This window comes from Anopheles cruzii, chromosome X, assembly GCF_943734635.1.
Source record: "Anopheles cruzii chromosome X, idAnoCruzAS_RS32_06, whole genome shotgun sequence".
Classification (NCBI taxonomy): Eukaryota; Metazoa; Arthropoda; class Insecta; order Diptera; family Culicidae; genus Anopheles; species Anopheles cruzii.
Genome location: NC_069143.1, coordinates 8,738,777 through 8,758,556, shown reverse-complemented (window position 1 = coordinate 8,758,556; position 19,780 = coordinate 8,738,777). Strand labels below are relative to the sequence as shown.

At 48.9% G+C, this 19,780-nt stretch overlaps 1 protein-coding gene across 1 annotated transcript; it reads left to right on the top strand.

Moving 5' to 3' along the window:
- The first annotated feature begins 916 nt into the window (after positions 1–916).
- Positions 917–16,933, top strand: LOC128279168 (protein bassoon). Its single transcript, XM_053017890.1, has 2 exons — positions 917–1,929; positions 16,486–16,933. The coding sequence occupies exons 1-2, from the start codon at positions 917–919 to the stop codon at positions 16,931–16,933; spliced, it is 1,461 nt and encodes a 486-aa protein (XP_052873850.1).
- Positions 16,934–19,780: the final 2,847 nt, after the last annotated feature.

Below are 19,780 nucleotides of genomic sequence, written 5' to 3'. Positions count from 1 at the left end.
GGGCGCTTTTGGGCGTTGGGAGGTAAAGTATGAGGAGTTGTTCATTCAATGTATATCTTGTGTGTGAGTGCGTGTATGTGTGTGTGCTTTCCCCTAGCGGTTGTCAGTCCGGGGAGGGCACACTGGCTTCACTGATCTCGGGGACGATACGTTTGGTGCACCGGCGACCTTGGGCCGAGATCTGCGGCATCGTTAGGTTCGGGGGCTCCGCGGCCTGCCGAGAATGGCGCGTGGCTGCTCTCGGTTGACCCCTCGGTCACACTTTCATTTTTCCGCCTGTGGCCTCCACAGGCGCCGCTGCTGACGCGCTGCTGTCCGGTCTATTTTTGGGGTAGCAATAGGTGCCATGCCATGCCATGGTATCGAGGCCACTCTTCTCAAGACTCTATAGACGGACAAGACAAGGGAGCGCGCGACGCGACGTCCTTGACGAGGGCGTCCCGCAGAACCTCGCCGGCCGTCCAAACACGTCCGTCCATCCATCATCTGCAGAATCCGCGTGGGAAAGTAAATCAGCGCATCAGCGCGCACACAGACGCAGACGTCTCAGACGTGGACCCTGAGTCTACGTAGTTGGCTTGTGGCTTGGCCCTGTATGGCTCTGGACGTCTCCTTGGCAGTGTTTGACCTTCGCAAATTCTTAAAGTGATGTTAAGGGTCCAGACAATCAGCCCCAAATACGACAATTCTGCTTATTTACGTAACCACCGAGGTGAGAATGAGCTTATCAAATCTCATACAGTTTGAGTTGGTCTCCATGTTTTTATGAAATGGTTCCAATTTCCAGAATGAAGTTTTGAAAGTTAAGTTATCGGTAGTTCTACAAAAAGGAAACTTCTTATTCCATTTCCGCCGCAGGTGCCGGTTAAGGCCGCCGAGGGAAGACATCAGACAGGGAAGACCTGAAGAACTGTGAATGCATGACTGTTCCTTCACCGACACCGGCACCAACGGCGGCGATAGTGCACGGTACCGTGATGCCCACCACGAGGCGGCCAATGGCGCTGTCTCGTCCTTTGACGGTAGCAGCCATACCATCCACAACAACAACAACAACAACCGGAGCCTGGTCCGCACGGAGAACCTGCTGCGGCTGGCGCTAAAGAAGCCGCCCGCCTGGCAGTGGGAGCTGACCACGTCCAGCTCGTCGCCGAACATCAGCTTCCCGAAGATCCAGCTGTTTGACAGCACGAGCGGCGAGCTGATGGTCGAGGTCAACCAGCCGGACTGCCTGATACGGTCGGCGACGGCGACGACGACGACGGCGGATGGTGAACACAGCGAGCCGACCGGCACACCGAGTCCACCGACCGGCCGAGGCCTCCGTCGCTCCCTGACGTGGCTCGCGAAGGAGCGCGTGCCCACCTCGGGTGACTCGCTGACCGACATCTTCCGGCAGCTCCACAGTAAGGGCCTCGGACACAAGCTGTCCACCAGTGGCTCGCAGTACAGGCTGTCGGAGAACGGGGAAGGGGAGCCGGAAATGAAGCCAGCAACCCCACCGGACCGCCAGCCTGCCAAACTGAGGCGCCGTTCTCGGCGATCCCTAGCGAGTCGCTCCAACTCGATCCTGGGGCGCACCAGCGGGCGCAAGTCTACCGACGAAGACGACGAAGACATTGACCGGCCAGCAGGTGGCAGTGGCGTCACGATCGAGGAGGTAGTGGATGAGGCGCCGACACCGCCGCCACCACGACCCAAAATCTATAAGCTCGTCCGGAGCAACGCCGGCACGCTGATGGTGCGCGAGGAGAGTTTCCACACGCAGCGCAGCCTCCGACGAAGGCAGCCCATCCATCCAGCCACCACGGAGCTGGCCTCCGAGCCAGACCGACCGGCGGACGTGGACCGACCGATCGACGAGCTTCTGTCCCGTGTCATGCTGTCCCACGAGCTGCGGACCACCGAGGAGACTCCTGACATTGGCAGGTGTCCTCCAGTCAATCCAGCGCGGATTTGCCGAAGGGATACTTCGTCACGTACTGGCCACTGTACTGGCCGACGACGACGTCCACCGTGGCGAAGTGTCAGCGCTGGTAGCTCACTTAATACTAGATCGCCTACCTCATCGCGGCGCGGCCGGGTTGTCAACGGTCAGATGCACCCCCAGGATAACCCCAGGAGTTCACCTACCGTCACCGGGGATCGGCTGGTCGGTGGTTCCTCGTCGAGCTCCCCGACACCAACGACGGCGACGACGAGCCGTAGCCGGCGATCGGGGTCGGCCGAAAATCCTCGAAGTCGCGCCCGTCACCGTGGCAACCAACAGGTGAACGGCGGTGGCCGATCCACCAAGCAGGGTAAGTTAGGTGCTGAATGGTAGTCAATGGTACTAGTGCGCGTAGCAGACAAGACAAGACTTTACATGCTTAACCAGGTCCGAATCAGATTCGGACCAGGATGAACACTAGGTGATACCTTAGCTCAAGAACCCTAGGTCAAAACGGTGCCCTGTGACGGTGTCCCAAAACCCGCTATCCTTGGTATATTCGGTGTATTAGCTGTTGGGCAACGTTACAGAAAGCAACAGCGAAAAACAGAGCCTCCGGTGCAGACCAAGACCGCCGGGCGGTTGTCGTGCCGGATAAGAAGAAGAAGTTGGAGGTCGCGTATTACACAACAACTTCCTCTCAGGAATTCCAAAATCGTTTGCTCCTTTCAGTAACTTGCAATCTAAATACTTTGTAAGCTGCCTCAATAGCGCTGAAGAAATCCCAAAACTTAGCCCATTACCTTAGTCATGTGTTCACATACACCGTTGTCCTGACAAAAATAACGCTGGCGTTTCGGTGTTTTGTTTTGATTCTCCCGTTCACTAAAGGTGTCGGGTGTCGTACCACACTACAACAACAACAGTTTATCCTGTGTGCCGGGTCCGAAGTGGCCTTCAAGAACTCATTTCCCGTGTTCCCCCATTACGCCGATGGCGTGCACGATGGCGATGGCAATGGCTGCGGCTGCGCAATAGTAGCGACCGGCGACCGACGAAAGGCATCTAAAGGCCGACGCCTGACACCTGGCACAGTGAGCCCACACGAGGCCCAGCCATCGGAAATCGAAAATCTCCATTTTTGGACAGAAGTTTACTGTGGCTAGGGTTTTTTGGGAACGGTCAGGAGAGGATTCTCACACGCATCACTTGCAGCTCCCATCAATTTCCCAGGGTGGAAGAAAACCTATCCTTTAGCTATTTCGTTTAGGTATGGGAGAACATAACAGTGGGTTTTGAACGGAAAGTTAGCGGACAATGGAGCAAAAAAGCTAGAATAACATCGCCAACAGCGACGAGGAGCGGTAGTATTCTGCAGGGTGTTTCTATATTTATATTGGAGCTGTTGTCAAAAAACTTCATAGCGACAGAACACCACGCACAATAGCTACTAGTTCGTCACACCGAACAGTGCGACATTTTTTTACAACCCTCCAAAATGACAAGACAACTGCGGCTACTGGTCTGGGCAATGGTTTGGCAAGTAATACAACTGACTCCTACTACTACCATTGCTAGTTCTGTTACTGGAAGTCTAGTAGTTTTATTCAGACATTCAAAGGCCCGTTACTTCGAGTACTTGCTTTGAGCCTACCGACTCAAGTTGGGCTCACAAAAGACGAACTGTCAACTGTCAGTTTTTGACCAAGCGCTATGACGAGCCCGCTGTCTGTCGGAGCCTATGAGGCCCTTGTTAGAGCACATTGGGCCGGTCGGTGGGTTCATCCAGAGTTAGTACTTTTTACCGTTCTCTCGGGCTCGGAACCTGGAGCAACCGACCGACACACACACACACGCATGCCCGCAACGACGGTAATCATGGACACAAGCGAGCGAATCGACCCTCCCCCGTGTGGTGTGTTGGGCCTCTCGGGTAGTGAAGCGCGAATCCGGTCAGTTGAGCTCGCGCTCTCACCAGGTGCGGTGCGGCGGATATAGTTCGAACGGGTGCGGTTGTGTTTTGTCATGCTGGTAGGGGGTTATTGGACCGAGTGACCCAGGGGTGTGTGCCACGGCCAAAGCCCAACACCTGACACGTCGCGATACGCGTCGCTCTGACTGATCACCTATCACCGAGAGGAGCTGACGTACTGTTGCGGTACGCCGGTTTCGACGGGTTTCTAGGTGCGTGGTATCGGTGCCTCAGCCCAGAGGCCTGAAGGTCCTGTGCGATGCGTTTTGCTCCTCCTCAAGTTACGAATCGATAGTGCCGCCGCCAATCGTGCTCGCGTAGTGTGTATCGGCTAACAGCGGCCATCCTGGGCACCATCAACGACCAGGATGATCACGGTCGGGATTACGCGAGCAGCTCTCGACCACCTCGACAACCACTCGTGCAGCGTTCGTGTGCGAAAGGACATAACGAACTGAACCAGATGCAGATTGCAGAGTTGCGGGTGCCCCGCCTAGGTTTGGCTTCCGCCACTTTCGCAACGGGGGGGCGAGAAGACCTACCTCGCCGGTAGACCGGTAGACCAGTAGCAACCAACACGGCCGCATCTTCGAGCGTCAAGGGACCCAAGCAGCCGGAAGTGTGGAGCTCGAACGGAGCCGAACGGGTGAAAGTGACAGCTCAAACTTTATTGCCCCCCAAAAAACAAACGTTCCTTCGGCGCCTGAGGTCCCAACTGAGGGTGAAAGAGTTGGACGACGGACGAACCGCCTCTACACGCGGCCTTTCGCGTTCGTGTAGTAGTGACCCGATCCTAGGCAGTAGGCAGGCCGGCGGCCGTCGAGGATACACGTACGGTTTTAAGTATTCATTAAATAGTTAAGTTAGTTAAGGACCAAAGGCGATCCACCAGAGATGCTAGAGCCGAAGCAAAAGAATTCCGTTCCATTCGGGCTGTCGGGCACCGGTTTCCCACCGGCACCGGTTCCCTCGGTTCCCCAGTCAGCCAGCAGCCACCGGCGGGTTAACCTCAGCATACCTGAAACCTCGAACTGACATTTGATATAGCTCGAGTCACGCCGAGTCGAGTGTTACCCAAGCCCATCGTCGTCGTCGTTCGGTTAACTAATTCGTCGCGAAACGTCAAACAGCGCTATGTCCGCAGCGTAGACGCAAACCCCGCAAACTACTAAAGCGCGGTGGTCTACCTGATTGATAACAGGCTAGGCGTGTTGGCTTACTAGAAACAGAATTAGAATTTCTTTCTCTCTATCTCTCGCTCTCTCTCTCTTTCTCCGATCTCTCTCAGTTGCAAGGTGAATATTAGAATGTACGGCGAGCGAACGGCGAAAATAGGAAAAATATGAAAATGATCGCCAGTGTGTGCGTGTGTGTTGATGCGGTGACCTGCGCGTCCGGCTTTCGCTGTGTTGCTGGAGTCCTGCCGGTGATGTGATAGTGTGACAGTGTTTTCTCAGTGTGTGGTTAGTTTTTTTGTTTTCATCGATTCCCATTATTTTGGGGCCTAGTTTGACACTTTAACCCGAATCGGGTGTGTGTGTGTGTGTGTGTAATGTAATGTAAGCCACTACGAAGGCGAAAGGACCTACGATCAAGAAGCTCGGCGGCGACTCGACAATCAACCTGAAACACCCCAACCCGACGCACCGATAGGATTTCGGAGGTGAACACAGTTATTGAGACACTAACGGTAACAGTAGCATAGTAGCAGTAGCTGATCGAGGGATCAGAGGATGTAAATATGAAGATTGGGGCGAAACATTATAGTTCCATAGAAATTAACAGGTGCTAATCTCCACATTGGTCCACACCTGGTTGGATTTTTGAGAATGTGTGTACTTACCGCCCACCTCAGAGCCCGACGCTGCCACACTTTGGCCCATCCCCGTCTGAGGCTGCTCCATGTCCCTGCCCTGCTGTTCCGTGCCCCTGCCCTGCTGCTCCGTACCACTGCCCTGCGGCTCCATGCCCCTGCCCTGTGTAAAGTGGAAAGAAATGAGAGTTACTGGGTTGTTCAATAAATTTTTGCGCTTTAATAACAGAGGGCGCTGCTAGACTAGCCTAAACTTATTTTGTTACGTTGGTCACACATACGAGGTGTGTTCAAAAATGTTTGCGACATTTAAATTTCCGCGGGCCGCCGTATATCCGATTTTGCTGCGAAACCTAAAATGCCCCTGTTCACACATCGTGGTTTCTGCGCGAATTTTTGGCCCACAAATGATGCCTACCGATACCCTCCTGGCCTCCTGTGATCTTTTCTTGTTTTCTTAAAACTGGAAATCACCTCTACGGGGTCAATTAGTTTTGGAGTACACACAAATCGACGACGAGCCAAAACTTGTCCAAGCAAAACAGCTGTCAAAAATTGACCGATTACTCAAAATGGCCGAACTTTTTACCATAAGTCACTAACATGTGCAGCAACCTAACGCCACAAAAAAATCGGATATACGTAGCCCACGAAAATTCAAATGTTGCAAAAAGTTTTGAACACACCCCATACACAAACTTCACATACTAGGCTGGTCAATAAGTTCGACCCACAATTTTATGGTTTGATTATTCACAATACTATGCAGTACAGTTTATTATTCAGCCTTGTACTAAATCTTTTTCAGTCATTTGACGATTTTTCAATACGATAGCCTGTATTTTTTCTATGATTTCAGGTCGTTAAGGCGTTTGTACGACCACGCTTAAATTCAGAAACACTCCTTTTAATGTTCTAATGGCGAAGAGTCTTTATACACGCTTAACATTCGTTCATAAATTTCCTTTACATTTAAAACCTAGCAAACATTTTAATCACTGCACAATACTTGATTTGTGACACTTCGATACTAAATGGCTTGTAAAAAAAAGGATTAGGTGATCAATTGAAATGAAACTTCACATACGTTTATATGAAGAGTGTACCAACATAACAAACACAAAAAAACTAGATTCGTAGCAGCGCCCTTTTTTCGGCTATTCGACCGAATACCCGATGCAACGAACTTATAGAACAGTCCAGCACGTTGTTTCGCAAGAGTGTTCATTTCGATCGGTCAATTCATTTTTTGTTTACAAGCCTTTTAGTATCAGACGTGTCACAGTATTTTTTTACAATGGAAAAAAATGATTAAATTTTTTTTATGGCAGTTTTAAAAGCAACGGAAATTTATGAACGCATTTTGAAAGTACCGTGGATAGCGAAAAGATGTTTAGCTACTCAACACTTTACTTTAGTCAATCAAAAATCAATCCAAAAAATATCCTGGTCAAAATATTAGGTTGGCTAAAAATAGATCGAATTATTTAAGATGCTTTCAATTGTCCGATTTGCGTCAAATATGCATCGTTTTGTTGGAAAATGTGTTGTCTTTTCAAATGTAGGTTCCTAATGCCTTCCCCGTAGAATTATTGGTTGTTATTGGCGAAAAACTCGAGCTCGAAATTCGATCCATCACGTTTTTGTATTAATTTTTGTGGCACCCAAACATCGAGCTTCTCTTCTAAATCCAGCTTTGCGCAAATGGCTTGAAACTGTCTGATGGTTAATATTTAGCTCCCGGCCGAAGCTCTGATTAATACCATGCCGATCAACTTTGATTATTTCTTTGATTTTATCAACATTTTCGACAACGGATCGATGCGCCTGTTCGAGGTACAACTTTAACATAAAAAATAACTGAATCGGGTCAACGAAACCAACATTTCACGTAGCTAGCTAGCTAGAGTATTGGCACCATAAACACCATGCACAATTTTAGCGGTCTAGCTTGAATTTTCGCCTTTATCGAACAAAAACTGTAAAACAAGTACCGAATTTTCTCTTCGTTGACTTCCATTGTTACAGGGTGTTAACTCACAGACGAATGGAACAAACAAAAAACAGTGGAAGCATTTTTTAAAGTTTAACGTATCGGCTATAAAACGAGCCTAAATTTGTAACTGTACGATCGATACTTCGCGAAATATCGATCCCTAAAGGCATCTATCGTGAAAAACGTCGATTTCATTTTATCCAACCGAACAGTAGTTGAGGACTGTAGAAAGGATCGCAGGACAAAACGCAGATGTTTGGCAATATTGTCAGGGCGGAATGGTACGCATTGCGGATGCTAAACTTGTTTTCGCGGAGTCAGAAATTAGTTTTTGCTAAATTTGTATGGCTAAAAGTTTTATTTTATGTCAATAATCACTAAATACAGTAAAACTATCATTCACACGTCTCATATCACATGATCACATGATGTTTGATTTACAAAAGGAAAAATTTCATTCTTTTATTCCTTTCGTGTTTCTGAACCAAACTTATATATATAAATTGTATATTCATTATATATAAGGAATCTTCGCCTTCAAGAAATAGAAAAGTAAAACAGTAGAACTGTAGCAAAGTGGGCTGTGGAATTAAGACGGGGTACAATATACAAGCCAAGCCTGTAGGTCTTAGAAAGCTACTCCTCCGAAATCCTCCCTAAATCACATAGCTCACCTGTGTCAACGGTCTAGCGCCGTTGATAGTTGGCACGGTTGATAGGGCTGGTTGATCGGGAGCTTGATGGCGACTCGTTTTCCTCTTCGTCCTCATGCAGTTTGGCAAGGTACCAATACATAACCAGGATCACTATCAGTAGCAGGCACATCACCTCACAGATGCAAACTTGAAACACTTGAAACAATTGAAACAACTCGCCGCAGCCTGGCTGCTCAGGCTCCGTTCACTGATCCTTCCGCGCAGTAACTGAACGCCGCGATCGGAAGCCACACGCCAACATCTGGGACCTCTTCTGCGATCCTTCGTTTGGCGCGCTTCACTCGCTTGCTCTCGCTTGCTCTACCTATCGCATTATCTCTTTCTCTCTCTCGCGCTCTCTGTCTCTGATTCGTTTTAGTCGCATTGCGCAGCGAGTAATTGGTCCACGCACTTGCGTGGAACGGCCGCGAATCCCGGATGGTTGTACTTATTGTCTGGAAAATCGCCCTCTCTCTCTCTGTCTCTCTCGCTTTGGCTCGAGTTGAATCGAAGAGATGGCTGCTTTCTTTGTGTCCTAGATAGTTCTAGAAGTTTGTTCTAGTGCCCTTGATAGGGTTTGTCGCTGTTGTAGTTTTCATTTGAGTGTGCGTTAGGAAATGGTGTGTTGAGCTGATGATGATGAGTTTTGTACAGGAAACTTAATACACGTAATAAAGCTACTTAATTTGAGCTACTTCATCTAGATGTCAGTATAACGTAAAGTATTACATAAAACCGTGATCGACCGCGGGGAGGCACAATGAACTCAATTCTAATGAGCTACTCCCAGTACAGTTCTTAAATAAACAAGCTTGGAATCTTTCCTCACTTCCGCTAATATAGACCGCTGTGTATCGTTTAAAACAATATTAAAAAGGGCCGCCAAAACTGTTTATGTATTGAACATTCAAATGTGATTGTAGCGTGGTTGGAAATTGGCACGTATGTAAGTATGGTGTGGTTTACTATTTTATCCGATTTATAACGATATGGAATGTTCTCGGTCGATTTCTATGAGCAAAATTACGACGTTCGAATTGCATTTTAATTGTTATTTTTCACTTTAAATTCCTTCTTATTTTACAATTGGAATCTCTAAAATATAGCGTATATTAAAAAAACCTTTATTGAACACTTCAATGAATATGGTGAAAATATGTTTTTATTCTTCCTTTGGAATCGCTCTTTCAAGATGTTGAATGTTAGTTTATTATTATTACTAGAACGGGATTTAGAGCAGTATTGGGGAACAACTTAACTAAACATTAAGGACGGGCGACATGGGCGTATTTTCGCATCAGTTTGCCAACCCATGCCAACCCGGTTTGAAACGAGAAGAATGGTACTGTAACAGTGACATGTTTCGAATTCACCCTTAGTCTATGAAAAATTGCTCCGGGTTGATGCACTGTTGGTAAAGGTAATCCATAGTTACGAGACGTTTAAGTTTTCTCGCTTAAGCGTGATAAATCAACATTAAGAAGTAAATTACAAAGGCTTTTTGGTCTTGGGTTGTATTTTTTTTTTCATGAAACTGGCAAGTTAGGTACCTTTCATGGTTTGCCAGCCAACCTTTGGGGCATGTTGGGCATCCTAGCCTGGAACCTTGGAATATCCAAAGGGACCCCACGTAATTTATCCGAATTTGCTCAATTAATTAAGGCAATTTGGTCAAAAATACCTGGCGACTGTAAAACGTGCTGCCTAACAAACCACGCCTCGTTTGCCAAAATATTGCCTGCGCGCAATGGCGTGCATAGCGAAAACTTAATTTTGCTGCGCGTCAGAGGAATTTAGGTTGTTCTAAATATGGCCAACATTTTTCCTGTGCATCACTGATCCTGAGTAGCAGAAATTTCATTCACGACTCGTTCGATGTTTGTGACTGATTTTGATTGTCTAAAACAGTTTTTCCCTTTTCATGTTTCGTAAAAACCGTTTGTTTGGTTGGACTTTGCTTTATTTCGCTAGCCCAATTTAGCTTGTTTGTTTGTTACCTATGGGTAATAATAATGAGATGTTATATATTTCCTATTCTTAAAGGAGCAAAATTAGGTTCCAAAAAATACGTGGGTATAAATGACAGCCCTAGTCTTTTACGCTGAATTTCGCTGAAAGATGCTGAATGCTGTAGAACATGTAGAACACACAGAACCGTAGCGCCTCGCTCTCAGGCAAATGAAGATCTGCCATCACACATACCAAAGCCGGCTGTTCCGGCTCTAAACTTCCTGAAGTCACGGAATCGCCAAAATTGTATGCCGTCCACTACCAATATTGCCTGCTACCAAGAATCGCTGTTAGAATCGCTTCACTGTCTTGTGATCTACGTGTCAGGGTTGAGTTTTCTGCTTCAAAATGCTCAAACCATTTCGGAACATCATCATCATCGGTCGGTGGGCATAAATTTTGCTGTCCGGGCCGGATTGTAGTTCACAAGAATTGTAAAGTAAAACAAAAATGTCTGAACTACAGCTGAAGGAGACGTCCAAAAAAACCCTGCGGGACTGGAACCCTACTGGGCTGGTGGGTTGATTGCGCCAAGGTGCAGGCATTCTCCACCTCCCACTTGAAGCTTACGTCATTTTTTCTACCGTCCCTGGAATGCAATAGTCTATCTCCGGAAGGGATTCTGGGAACCCGAAAAAGGTATCGTCCGCACCATCATCGAAAGTTTGCGCACGGCTTCTTTTTCACGAGGATTCTCGGGGCAACGTTCTAGGATCGTGAAAGGTCGAAGTACTCGCCGTTCGGCCAATTTTCCAACAATATGGAAGACATTTTCCCGGCCCGTGACGATACCATGACGAGAGTCTCCACATCCGCCATAAACATTTCCAACGCAAGTCTCCTTGTTCCCTCGCTTCCCTCCCCCCCGGCCAATGATACTGCGGTCCGCTCGGTTTCTAATTCTATCTCGACTTCCTGGCCCAAGGCGCCCGGGCGATGTTCTCCAATGTTTTGCAGTCAGGTGATGGTCAGGTGATTGGGAATAAAGGGAAGAAATATGGTGTCACCGGGCGCGCACTACACGCGAGCGCACTTCTCCAATTGCTGCTCGTCCTCCTCCTCGTGGAGTGTCCCCTCCCCTCCGGGCCAGTCTACGAGCACTGTTTACGAGGTGCGAAGCCAAGAATTGTTTGCACGTTGTGGACCCGCGCCCGGTCCGGCCCGGAAGCGAAGATGTCGCGCCGTTGTCGCGAAGGGGTTTTTCTGCAGCCCCGGGCCGTCGCCGGCCACAAATTTCCGGATAAGTAGCTGTCAATAAACACGGGTCGCCGGTTGTTATTGGGGGGCCGATGAAGTCACAACACGCAACGCGCGATAAATAGTTCGCATTAATTGAAGTGCGCGCATCTCGCGGTGTGCGCGTGTTACGCATTTACCACATTTCTGGCCAAAGTACAGAAACTTGTAGAAAATATCTTCTACTTCACGGTTACGGTGCACCGTTTTGTTGGAAAATTTGTTGCCTTTTCAAAGATAACATTATATTGCTCTTATTGAGAAGGTTGGGTCGTTATTGGCGAACAACTCTAGCAATCTTTTTTCACAATCCTTTCTTGATTTCCATTTTTCATCATTGGGGAAATTTTTGGGGTAGCTAGCTGAGAGAGTATTGGCATCATAAGCACCATGCACAATTTCAGCGGCCTAGCTTGAATTTTCGCTGTTTCGTTAACATCCTGTAAACTCACGAATGGAATAAACCAAAAACAGTGAACACATGTTTTGAAGTGTCAGCTTTGAAACGAGCCTAAACTTTAAACTGTACGATCGGTACTTCACGAGATATCGATCACTAAAAAGCCATCTACCGAGAGAAAATGATGAATCACGTTTTTCCCGATCCAACATATAAATTTCGTATGCGCATGTGTATGTATAGTTAATTTTTGAATCGCTCTTCGCGACCGCGAACGTTGATCGTTTGAATCGCGAACGTTGGTCGTTCTAAGACCCAAAATGTGACGATTAAATGACATTTTTGTATGGTCTCGTGGCTTGCTGCAGCCATCTGCAGGCAAGCTTTGAACTCGGTTCGAAGCTAAAACTTTTCGATTCATTCAATTTTACATCTAATTCCTTCTTTTTGCTGGGTAGTTAATTTTGTTACTTGTGAGTCATAATTAAGAATGAGAAACGCATGGTGAAGAATACACAATCCATTATAAAAATGTCTCAGTCTATCAAATGGTCATAAATGTGAGTTGCCGTGGCAAAAAAGACCACAGATTTTGCCAAAATTTTCGACTAAAGCGAAGCGGCAATCATCTAAACAATGGTCATGGGTTATAAAAATGAAGGTCGTGTTCAACGTCTCTAGTCCGTCGGTCGGTGTAAGAAAGAAATTATATCTGCCAAACATATTCGACAAACACTTCAATCAGAAGGTTTAAAAGTTCCTTATGTGCCCAAGTAATCCAATAAAAAAGCAGAATAATATTTTGCCATCGGCATGTCCATGAACCCTCGCAGGAAAAAAGTGCTCTGGAATGATGGTTTACTGGTAAGCCTCAACTACAGCTATTAAGTAGTTTAGGTTCCTGTCCTCCTGTCAGTCTGCCAAATCAACATTCAAAAATAGAAAACAGAAGCCTTTTGGTCTAGGGATACACTTTTTCCGCCTAGGCAAGTTACTAGGATCTCTGTGAGAAAGCAGAAAAGTAGAAATATTACAACTCATTCGATATTTTTGCGTGATCAAAATCAATTTTCCCCGTATCCCAGTATTTCACAAAATCTACGTTTCGCCAGTTGTTGTCTTCAAAACGAACCAATTTTCTTCGAACCCCTTTCTAAGCGTGGGAAGAGGCGCACGCGCACGGCTCTGCTAATGTACATAATTATCGAAAATGCATGAACAGACGATGTCGATTTTTTTCATCATCATCTGAAGCCATCAAATCATTCCCATCACCAACAAAAAAAAAAAACTCAAAGCTTTCCACATCTTGTGAAACTTCCCAGAACTAGCGGGTGTGGGGGTCGATATCCCAGTGGCAATTTTTACTTGCCACGCGGATATCGAATGATGACACTGTGACGGTGCGAGTGCCGATCGCAATTACGCCATCGTCAACAGACCAGGCCAAGGTCGAGGCATTTGAGTGTACTCGTTCGAGTTCTTTACCATGCGCTTTGGGCGGCTAAATTAGCCGTAGCCGTTCCCCGCGCATTCCGGCACAGGAGCAGAAAAAAAGGCTGACACTCTCGTAAAAAGTTACAGACTTTGAACTGGAAAATTTAACCAAAACCGGGGTTTGGACACAGGCGTCATCACAGGCGGGTTGGTATGCCGAGACGCCCACGATTGCGCCCAAAACTAAATCGACGCCATTGGCCGTTAATTGAACAAACTTTTAAAACAAACCCTTTCCTCGAGTTGCCGAAGGCCTAGTATGACCAAATGGCCGTAGAAGTTTGCATTTGAACAGTGCAACTCTCTAGCGGGTCTGCAATGGGTCCGGCGGTGATTTAATATACTTTACTGAATGTTACGGGAATTCGGCACGGCTTTCGAAAATTCCGTTACCATTTTAGTAATATTGCAAAATGTTTTTGGTGTACTACACTGATTGATATACTACATCGTACAAAGAGAAGACTGATTGAATTCTATTGGTCAAGTTGGCGAACTTCGATCACCCTTATTCGATCAGTAGCCGGTAGAGGTACCCGGAAGGATCTTGAAGATATTACACAAACAAGTCATTGTTTAACTTTCCACCACCTGGAGCTCGTTTACTCGTTTTTGTGGCGTAATCATAATCCGGTGAGGCAAATTGGCCAGCTAATGATTCTGCATTAGGAGCATCTTTCTGGTAAGTTGCACCATATGTCCGACGGCTGATTCGATGGCGTCACGGCATCGGCGACACACTGGCGACCATTTTATGTGCGTGAGGCGATCCATCGGCGATCATTTGGCGCGCGCAATAACCGATATTCCGCGCCCGACACCTTGCGCCAGCCAGGATTAATGGCCCCCCGATCGCTATTATTACATTTATGGCCCAGAGCGCGGCGGCCGTACTTCGAGTTTTCCGCAACGGGCGGCTTTATGCAGCCGGCTCGGCTTGGCTCGTCGCCGCGTGCCTTTCGGTGTTTTTGGAACCTGGGCCGTCGGGCGCCATTGTGGTACCACCACCGCCGAGGTGCCGAGGTGCCGGGGCTAGATAAACCCAGACTAGGTGCCGCTCTGACCCGTGCGGAGGCGAAGAAACGGCACGTTTCTTATAATAATCTTTTGGCGGTCGCCTGCCCGAGGTCGCATCCTGAGCCCACTGCACCCTGCAGACTGGATCATTCGCCCGGCTCGGCTTAATGTGTCACGTCACAGCGCGCGTCATACGCAAACGATTAGCATTGTTGGAGGATGGGATGTTGTTGGCTTGGAAAGGGCACCACCGATCCCAGGATCGGGATCGGCCCCAGGAACGGGGGGAGACAGAGAGCGAGAGAGATATGCGTTTTTTTTGCGTTCAAAGACAACACACGTTTAATGCATTAAAAGGAAAAACTCTACGTTGTGCAAAGTACGTGCCCCATCCCGCTTACCGACGCTACATGTCAGCTCTGGGAATTCGAGCGGACCGTGTCAGAGCGAGGTTTTTTTTTTGCTCTGGTCAAGGAAACCGTATTTCCCGTTCCGTTTTTGCCACTTTTTGGTAAAAAAATGGTGTCCCAGCCCGATTGACGAGAGTGAAGTATTGAGCAAAGAGCCAAGTGCGGTAAGTCATCCGCAGAAGGTCACAGGAACACAGGATTAAACGATCTGTTTTCCCACCAAATGATGGCCATTTTTCATCCAAAACATCCCATGCCCAGTTGGCCCAGTAGGCTACTGTTGGTAGCTCTTGTTGGGGGAAGACCTTAGCGAATGGAAACCCAGAGAGCCTGTCCAAGTCTGTGGCTATTGTGGACCAAAAATTCAATACCTGATTGGCCGTCTTCCATGTTTCGAGCTCCCATGTTGTCTCAGTGGGACCCTTTGGGACAAAAGGCGAGCCCCATAACGCGTAGTGCAGTAGTTACGCATCTATTTCGGCGACTAGGCCGCAGGCGCCACTTGCCACCAAGAAGAAGATCGCCGAGAAGAGCCGAGAAGAGCCGAGAAGATCGCCGAAAATGAAGCTTTTCCTAGCTCACTGCTCGGACACGCAGCGACAGGATCGCCCCCTTTTCCACGCCCACCAGTTGTCCCTCCGAACACCCCCCCCCGGCTTCTACCAGCCAACCCCGTTCCCCACCGCCTGGATCAGTCGAGGGGAGACGTGCAGTAGGACGAGTATTTGGTTAGATCGCCGGGAATTGTCGAAAAATGCGCGGGCGCGGACGCACTGCGCGTGTTGCACTCGCATCTGCTTGCCGTTTCCTTGCTTGCCCGCCTTCCACCCCCCACCACCACCCCGGGGCCCCACAGCCCAGCTCGGTGCAGAAATATCCCGCGACAGGATGGCCGAGCGAAGTGCCAATGATGTGCGTGTATATCCGTCTCTTTCACTCGCGCTCTCTCTCTCGCTCTCTCTCTCTCTCGATCTCTCTCTCTCGCTCTCTCTTTATCACCTCACCATTCTAACATCACCACCACCAGTACCTTGTGAAAATTATCTACGCCCCGCAGCTTCACGATCCGCACAGCGATCGGCCGTCGATGGCCGGCCACGATCGAGGGGGTAGGGGGTGGTGGCGCCCGGGCCTGGGTGTGCCCGGGGAGCCGACGAGCCGACCCTGGAGCAGAGTTCGGGGCAGCGCTTTGTTGCGGTGGTCCACATCCATCCATTCCAGTTGTGGCGTTCGAGCTGAACACACCGACTTCCGACGGAGAGCGTTTTCGTAAGGCGTTGTTGTTGTGCCAGTGATTCTGTACAAGTGCCCGCGTGTTTGTGTGTGTGGGTGTGGGTGTGTGCAATCAGGAACGATCAGCGATCAACCTGCGTCCGCAGCGTGCCTTCTATCAGCCTTCAGGAGCCTTTCCGAGCGATCCCCCGAGCCAACACCTCAACCTTGTAAGTCAACCGCTCCCGCTCCCGATCTCAGCGAGGGGTTCCGACTTCCGTGGCCGTGACGGTACAGGATGCAGCAGCCGCACCAGCCGCCGCAGGACGAGCAGCAGCAGCAGCAGCAGCAAAAGCCCGGTACCAGTCAACAGGAGCCGCAGGAGCAGCAGCAACCGGCGGGTCGCAGCCAGCCGAGGCAGTTCCTGCACCGGCGCACGCTCAGCACCTTGGACGGGCGGGAGCCCGCCTTCGTGCGTGTAGTCAGGCGCCACCTCGCTGCCTCCGGTTCCGGTGCCGGGAAGCCACCGCCCGGGCCGCTCGTCGAGGATCCGCTGCCGCCGGGCGAACCACTTCCGACGTACGCCGATGCGATCCGGGGCGGTCCACCGAATACGCCGACGGAGTCGGCTGCGGACGGCACGGCAACGGCAGCGGCGGAGCTTTCACCCGATACCCGGCGCCGCTGGCGTTACTACGCTCGCAAGCACCACAGCCGCTCGTCCTTTGATGCAGCACCGCAGTAGTCGGGCCGCCCCCGCCGTCATCAGGCCCGCCGGGGCCCGCGCAAGAGGTCCGCGCGGAAGCTGGCTGGTGTCCCTGTGCCGCGAGCTGTCCGTCTGTCTGCTGAACCTGTTCGCCATCCTCGTCCTGCTGGCGATTGCCAGCGTCCTCCTGCGCACCTTCTACCGCGTCATTGTGGCCTCCTCACGCCACCGATAGGACCCCACCCCACCTTCAACAACACCATCTTCAACAACACCAGCTTCAACCAGGATCAACCGCCCCATCAGCCCCCCGTGGAGGTCCCCCTGGAGTTTCTCAACCTTGCCCAGGACGAGTCAGCGGCGAGACCTTGAGAAATGACCGAAATCGACCACCACCCACTCCCATAGTTCCGCGCTCACTCTGTAACAGTGTACCCCGTCCCCCTCCCCCCCCCGGTTTCTGTTCTGTTTGGCTTTTCGGCAATCTTTTTCGGCAATAAATTGGAACCAACACACCACTAGTAACACTTGTTCGCGTAACAATTCAATCACTCGAAAAACGCAAACACCTCGACAAGGGACCTCGTGTGGACCCGAAGGACCAGTACTCGGGGATAGTACTTTGGGAAGCTTTTCGCTCACAATCGCATCGTACAAAGTAATCTCGCACTCATCGGATATTATACGACATGGGCTGAAAAGTCCCGGGTTCCTAAGGGTGCGGTGTTTCTGCTCAGGGTTGAATTTATTCAGCGTCAGCCGTAATCTGTGCAGGTTCCAATTCGAGCTTCATTCGAGCGAAATTTCTTCGACCGGTGAGCATAAGGTTTAGGGTCTGCGAAAAGTGCAGTGCAGTCGCTGGGAGCCATCGATTTGGCGATCGATGTGAGAGCAATTTGTAGTTCAATTCTTCCGCTCTTTTTTCACCGTTTTTGAGTGCCTGGTGACTTAACGTTGTCGACGTTGTCTTGATGAAGCAAAATGTGTTTTTTTTTACATATGAGGTCCTTTCTTTGCAATTTTGGCCTTCGAACGCTCCAACAACATTATACAGGGTGCAGGTAATCACGACAGGGGACAATTCCGCCGTTCTTCAGTCGATTTTGGCAAATGAACAAGATTTATTTAGGGAATATAGAATGCCGTTTATTGATAATTTACACGGAATACAATATCGTTCAAATGCCACCGCCTCCATTAAACACACAAAAAGCGGACATTTTTCATTGTTTTTTTGACAACATTTCGGCTATAATAGCATCCATTTTCACTGTGATGTTAGCTTTCACTGCTTTTAATGGTCTTCGATTGGCCTGGGGCATACACCTTACTCTTCAAATAGCCCCACAGAAAGAAGTCAGAAGAAATTCGGCAACAATAGGCACGCACAATTTTCACAGTTGAACGATTGTTTTCAATGTAGAGCGCTGCAATTCCAGTCCGCATTTTTTGGCGTAAATCGATTCTAAGTGAAATGGCATAGACTAACGTTTCAAAATCTGGCTGATCTGTACCAATCGACCGACAACTGTTTTTGGTTTCGGAACATCCCCCCCGTCGTGATTACTCGCACTGTTGATGGTCGAAATAATCGAACGCACATCCCTAAATCCCGATGCCATAACCTTTCCGAGGCGATCGTTGTGCTTTAAGCCGTTTTGGGAGACGGTTCACCAGATCGGTTTTGATTCCGGAGCGAAGTAATGGATCCATTGCCACATATTGACCCAAAAATTCCGCTTTGAATCATCGGAACATTCAACACGTTCTTGTTTTCAGTCAAAACAGTGAGCAAACGTGACATCCACCCATAGTCAAATGCTCATGCCCTACCAAAGCCAACACGTTCTTTCTGATATCTCGAAAATGTCAGCCAGCGGATGCAACTTCACTTTTCGATCATTCAAAACAATTTTAGAAATTCCGTTCGATTTTGTGGATTGTGGGTTTTTGCTGAAGTTACCGCCTCGTTTGGACGTCCACTCCATTCTGCATCATCCACGTTAAAAGTCAGCAAACCAACATTTTATCGTTGTTTCTGAGTTGGGACGGAGTCCTTATAACAGTTAGCTATTGCATCGCTTAAACAGCGTGTTTTTTCCCCATCAAGAAGCAGTGTAACGTTAACCGGTTACGACTGAACTGAAAACGGGAAGAATACAATAAGACTACCGCTATGTTTGAGTAAGGCCTGTAAGGATCCTCGAAGCACATCAGCGAGGTGTGCGTACAGTGCGCAGGATCTTACTGTGTTCCGGCCCTAGCAGAACAAGCACGAGCGGGATACAACATAATGTTGGAAAAATGTTTTAGCAAAAAAAAAAAACTTTGCTTATCGCACCAGCGACAGGTCATTGCACCAGCCGAACGGGTGCGAATAAGAGGTAAAGGTAAAACCAACTCAAGTTAAATGATTACCGATCGCCTCAAGAACAACACAAGGACCGAGTGCGATTGGGATTATCGCACTAGCCGGACGAGTGCGGATACGTGTATTCGTACTCGGAATAAAATTAGAATCAATCTAACACTAGAACCGAACGGATTTGGTCTCAGTATTTCCGCAGAGCCAGTATGGAACAGTTAGTCCTCCAGCAGGGTTCTCTGCCCACCCGAAAGAAAGATCGTAGAGATCCACTCTCCCGTTCTGGGGGCATAGATTTCCGAAAGCGAGAAGCAACTAGCGTGGAGCTAACAGAGAGCCGAAGATCAAGATTATCGGGCGGAGATTCTGTTTTTGTTGTCGCTGGCGAGCAGGCATGCTAGGAGGTCCTTCCTTCGCGGGGACCGGTTTGCAGGGGGGGGGGGGGGCCCCAACAACACTAGTGCAAACGTTTTGTAGTATTTATCATAATTATTTCCTTTTTTGAAATTTAAAAACATTAC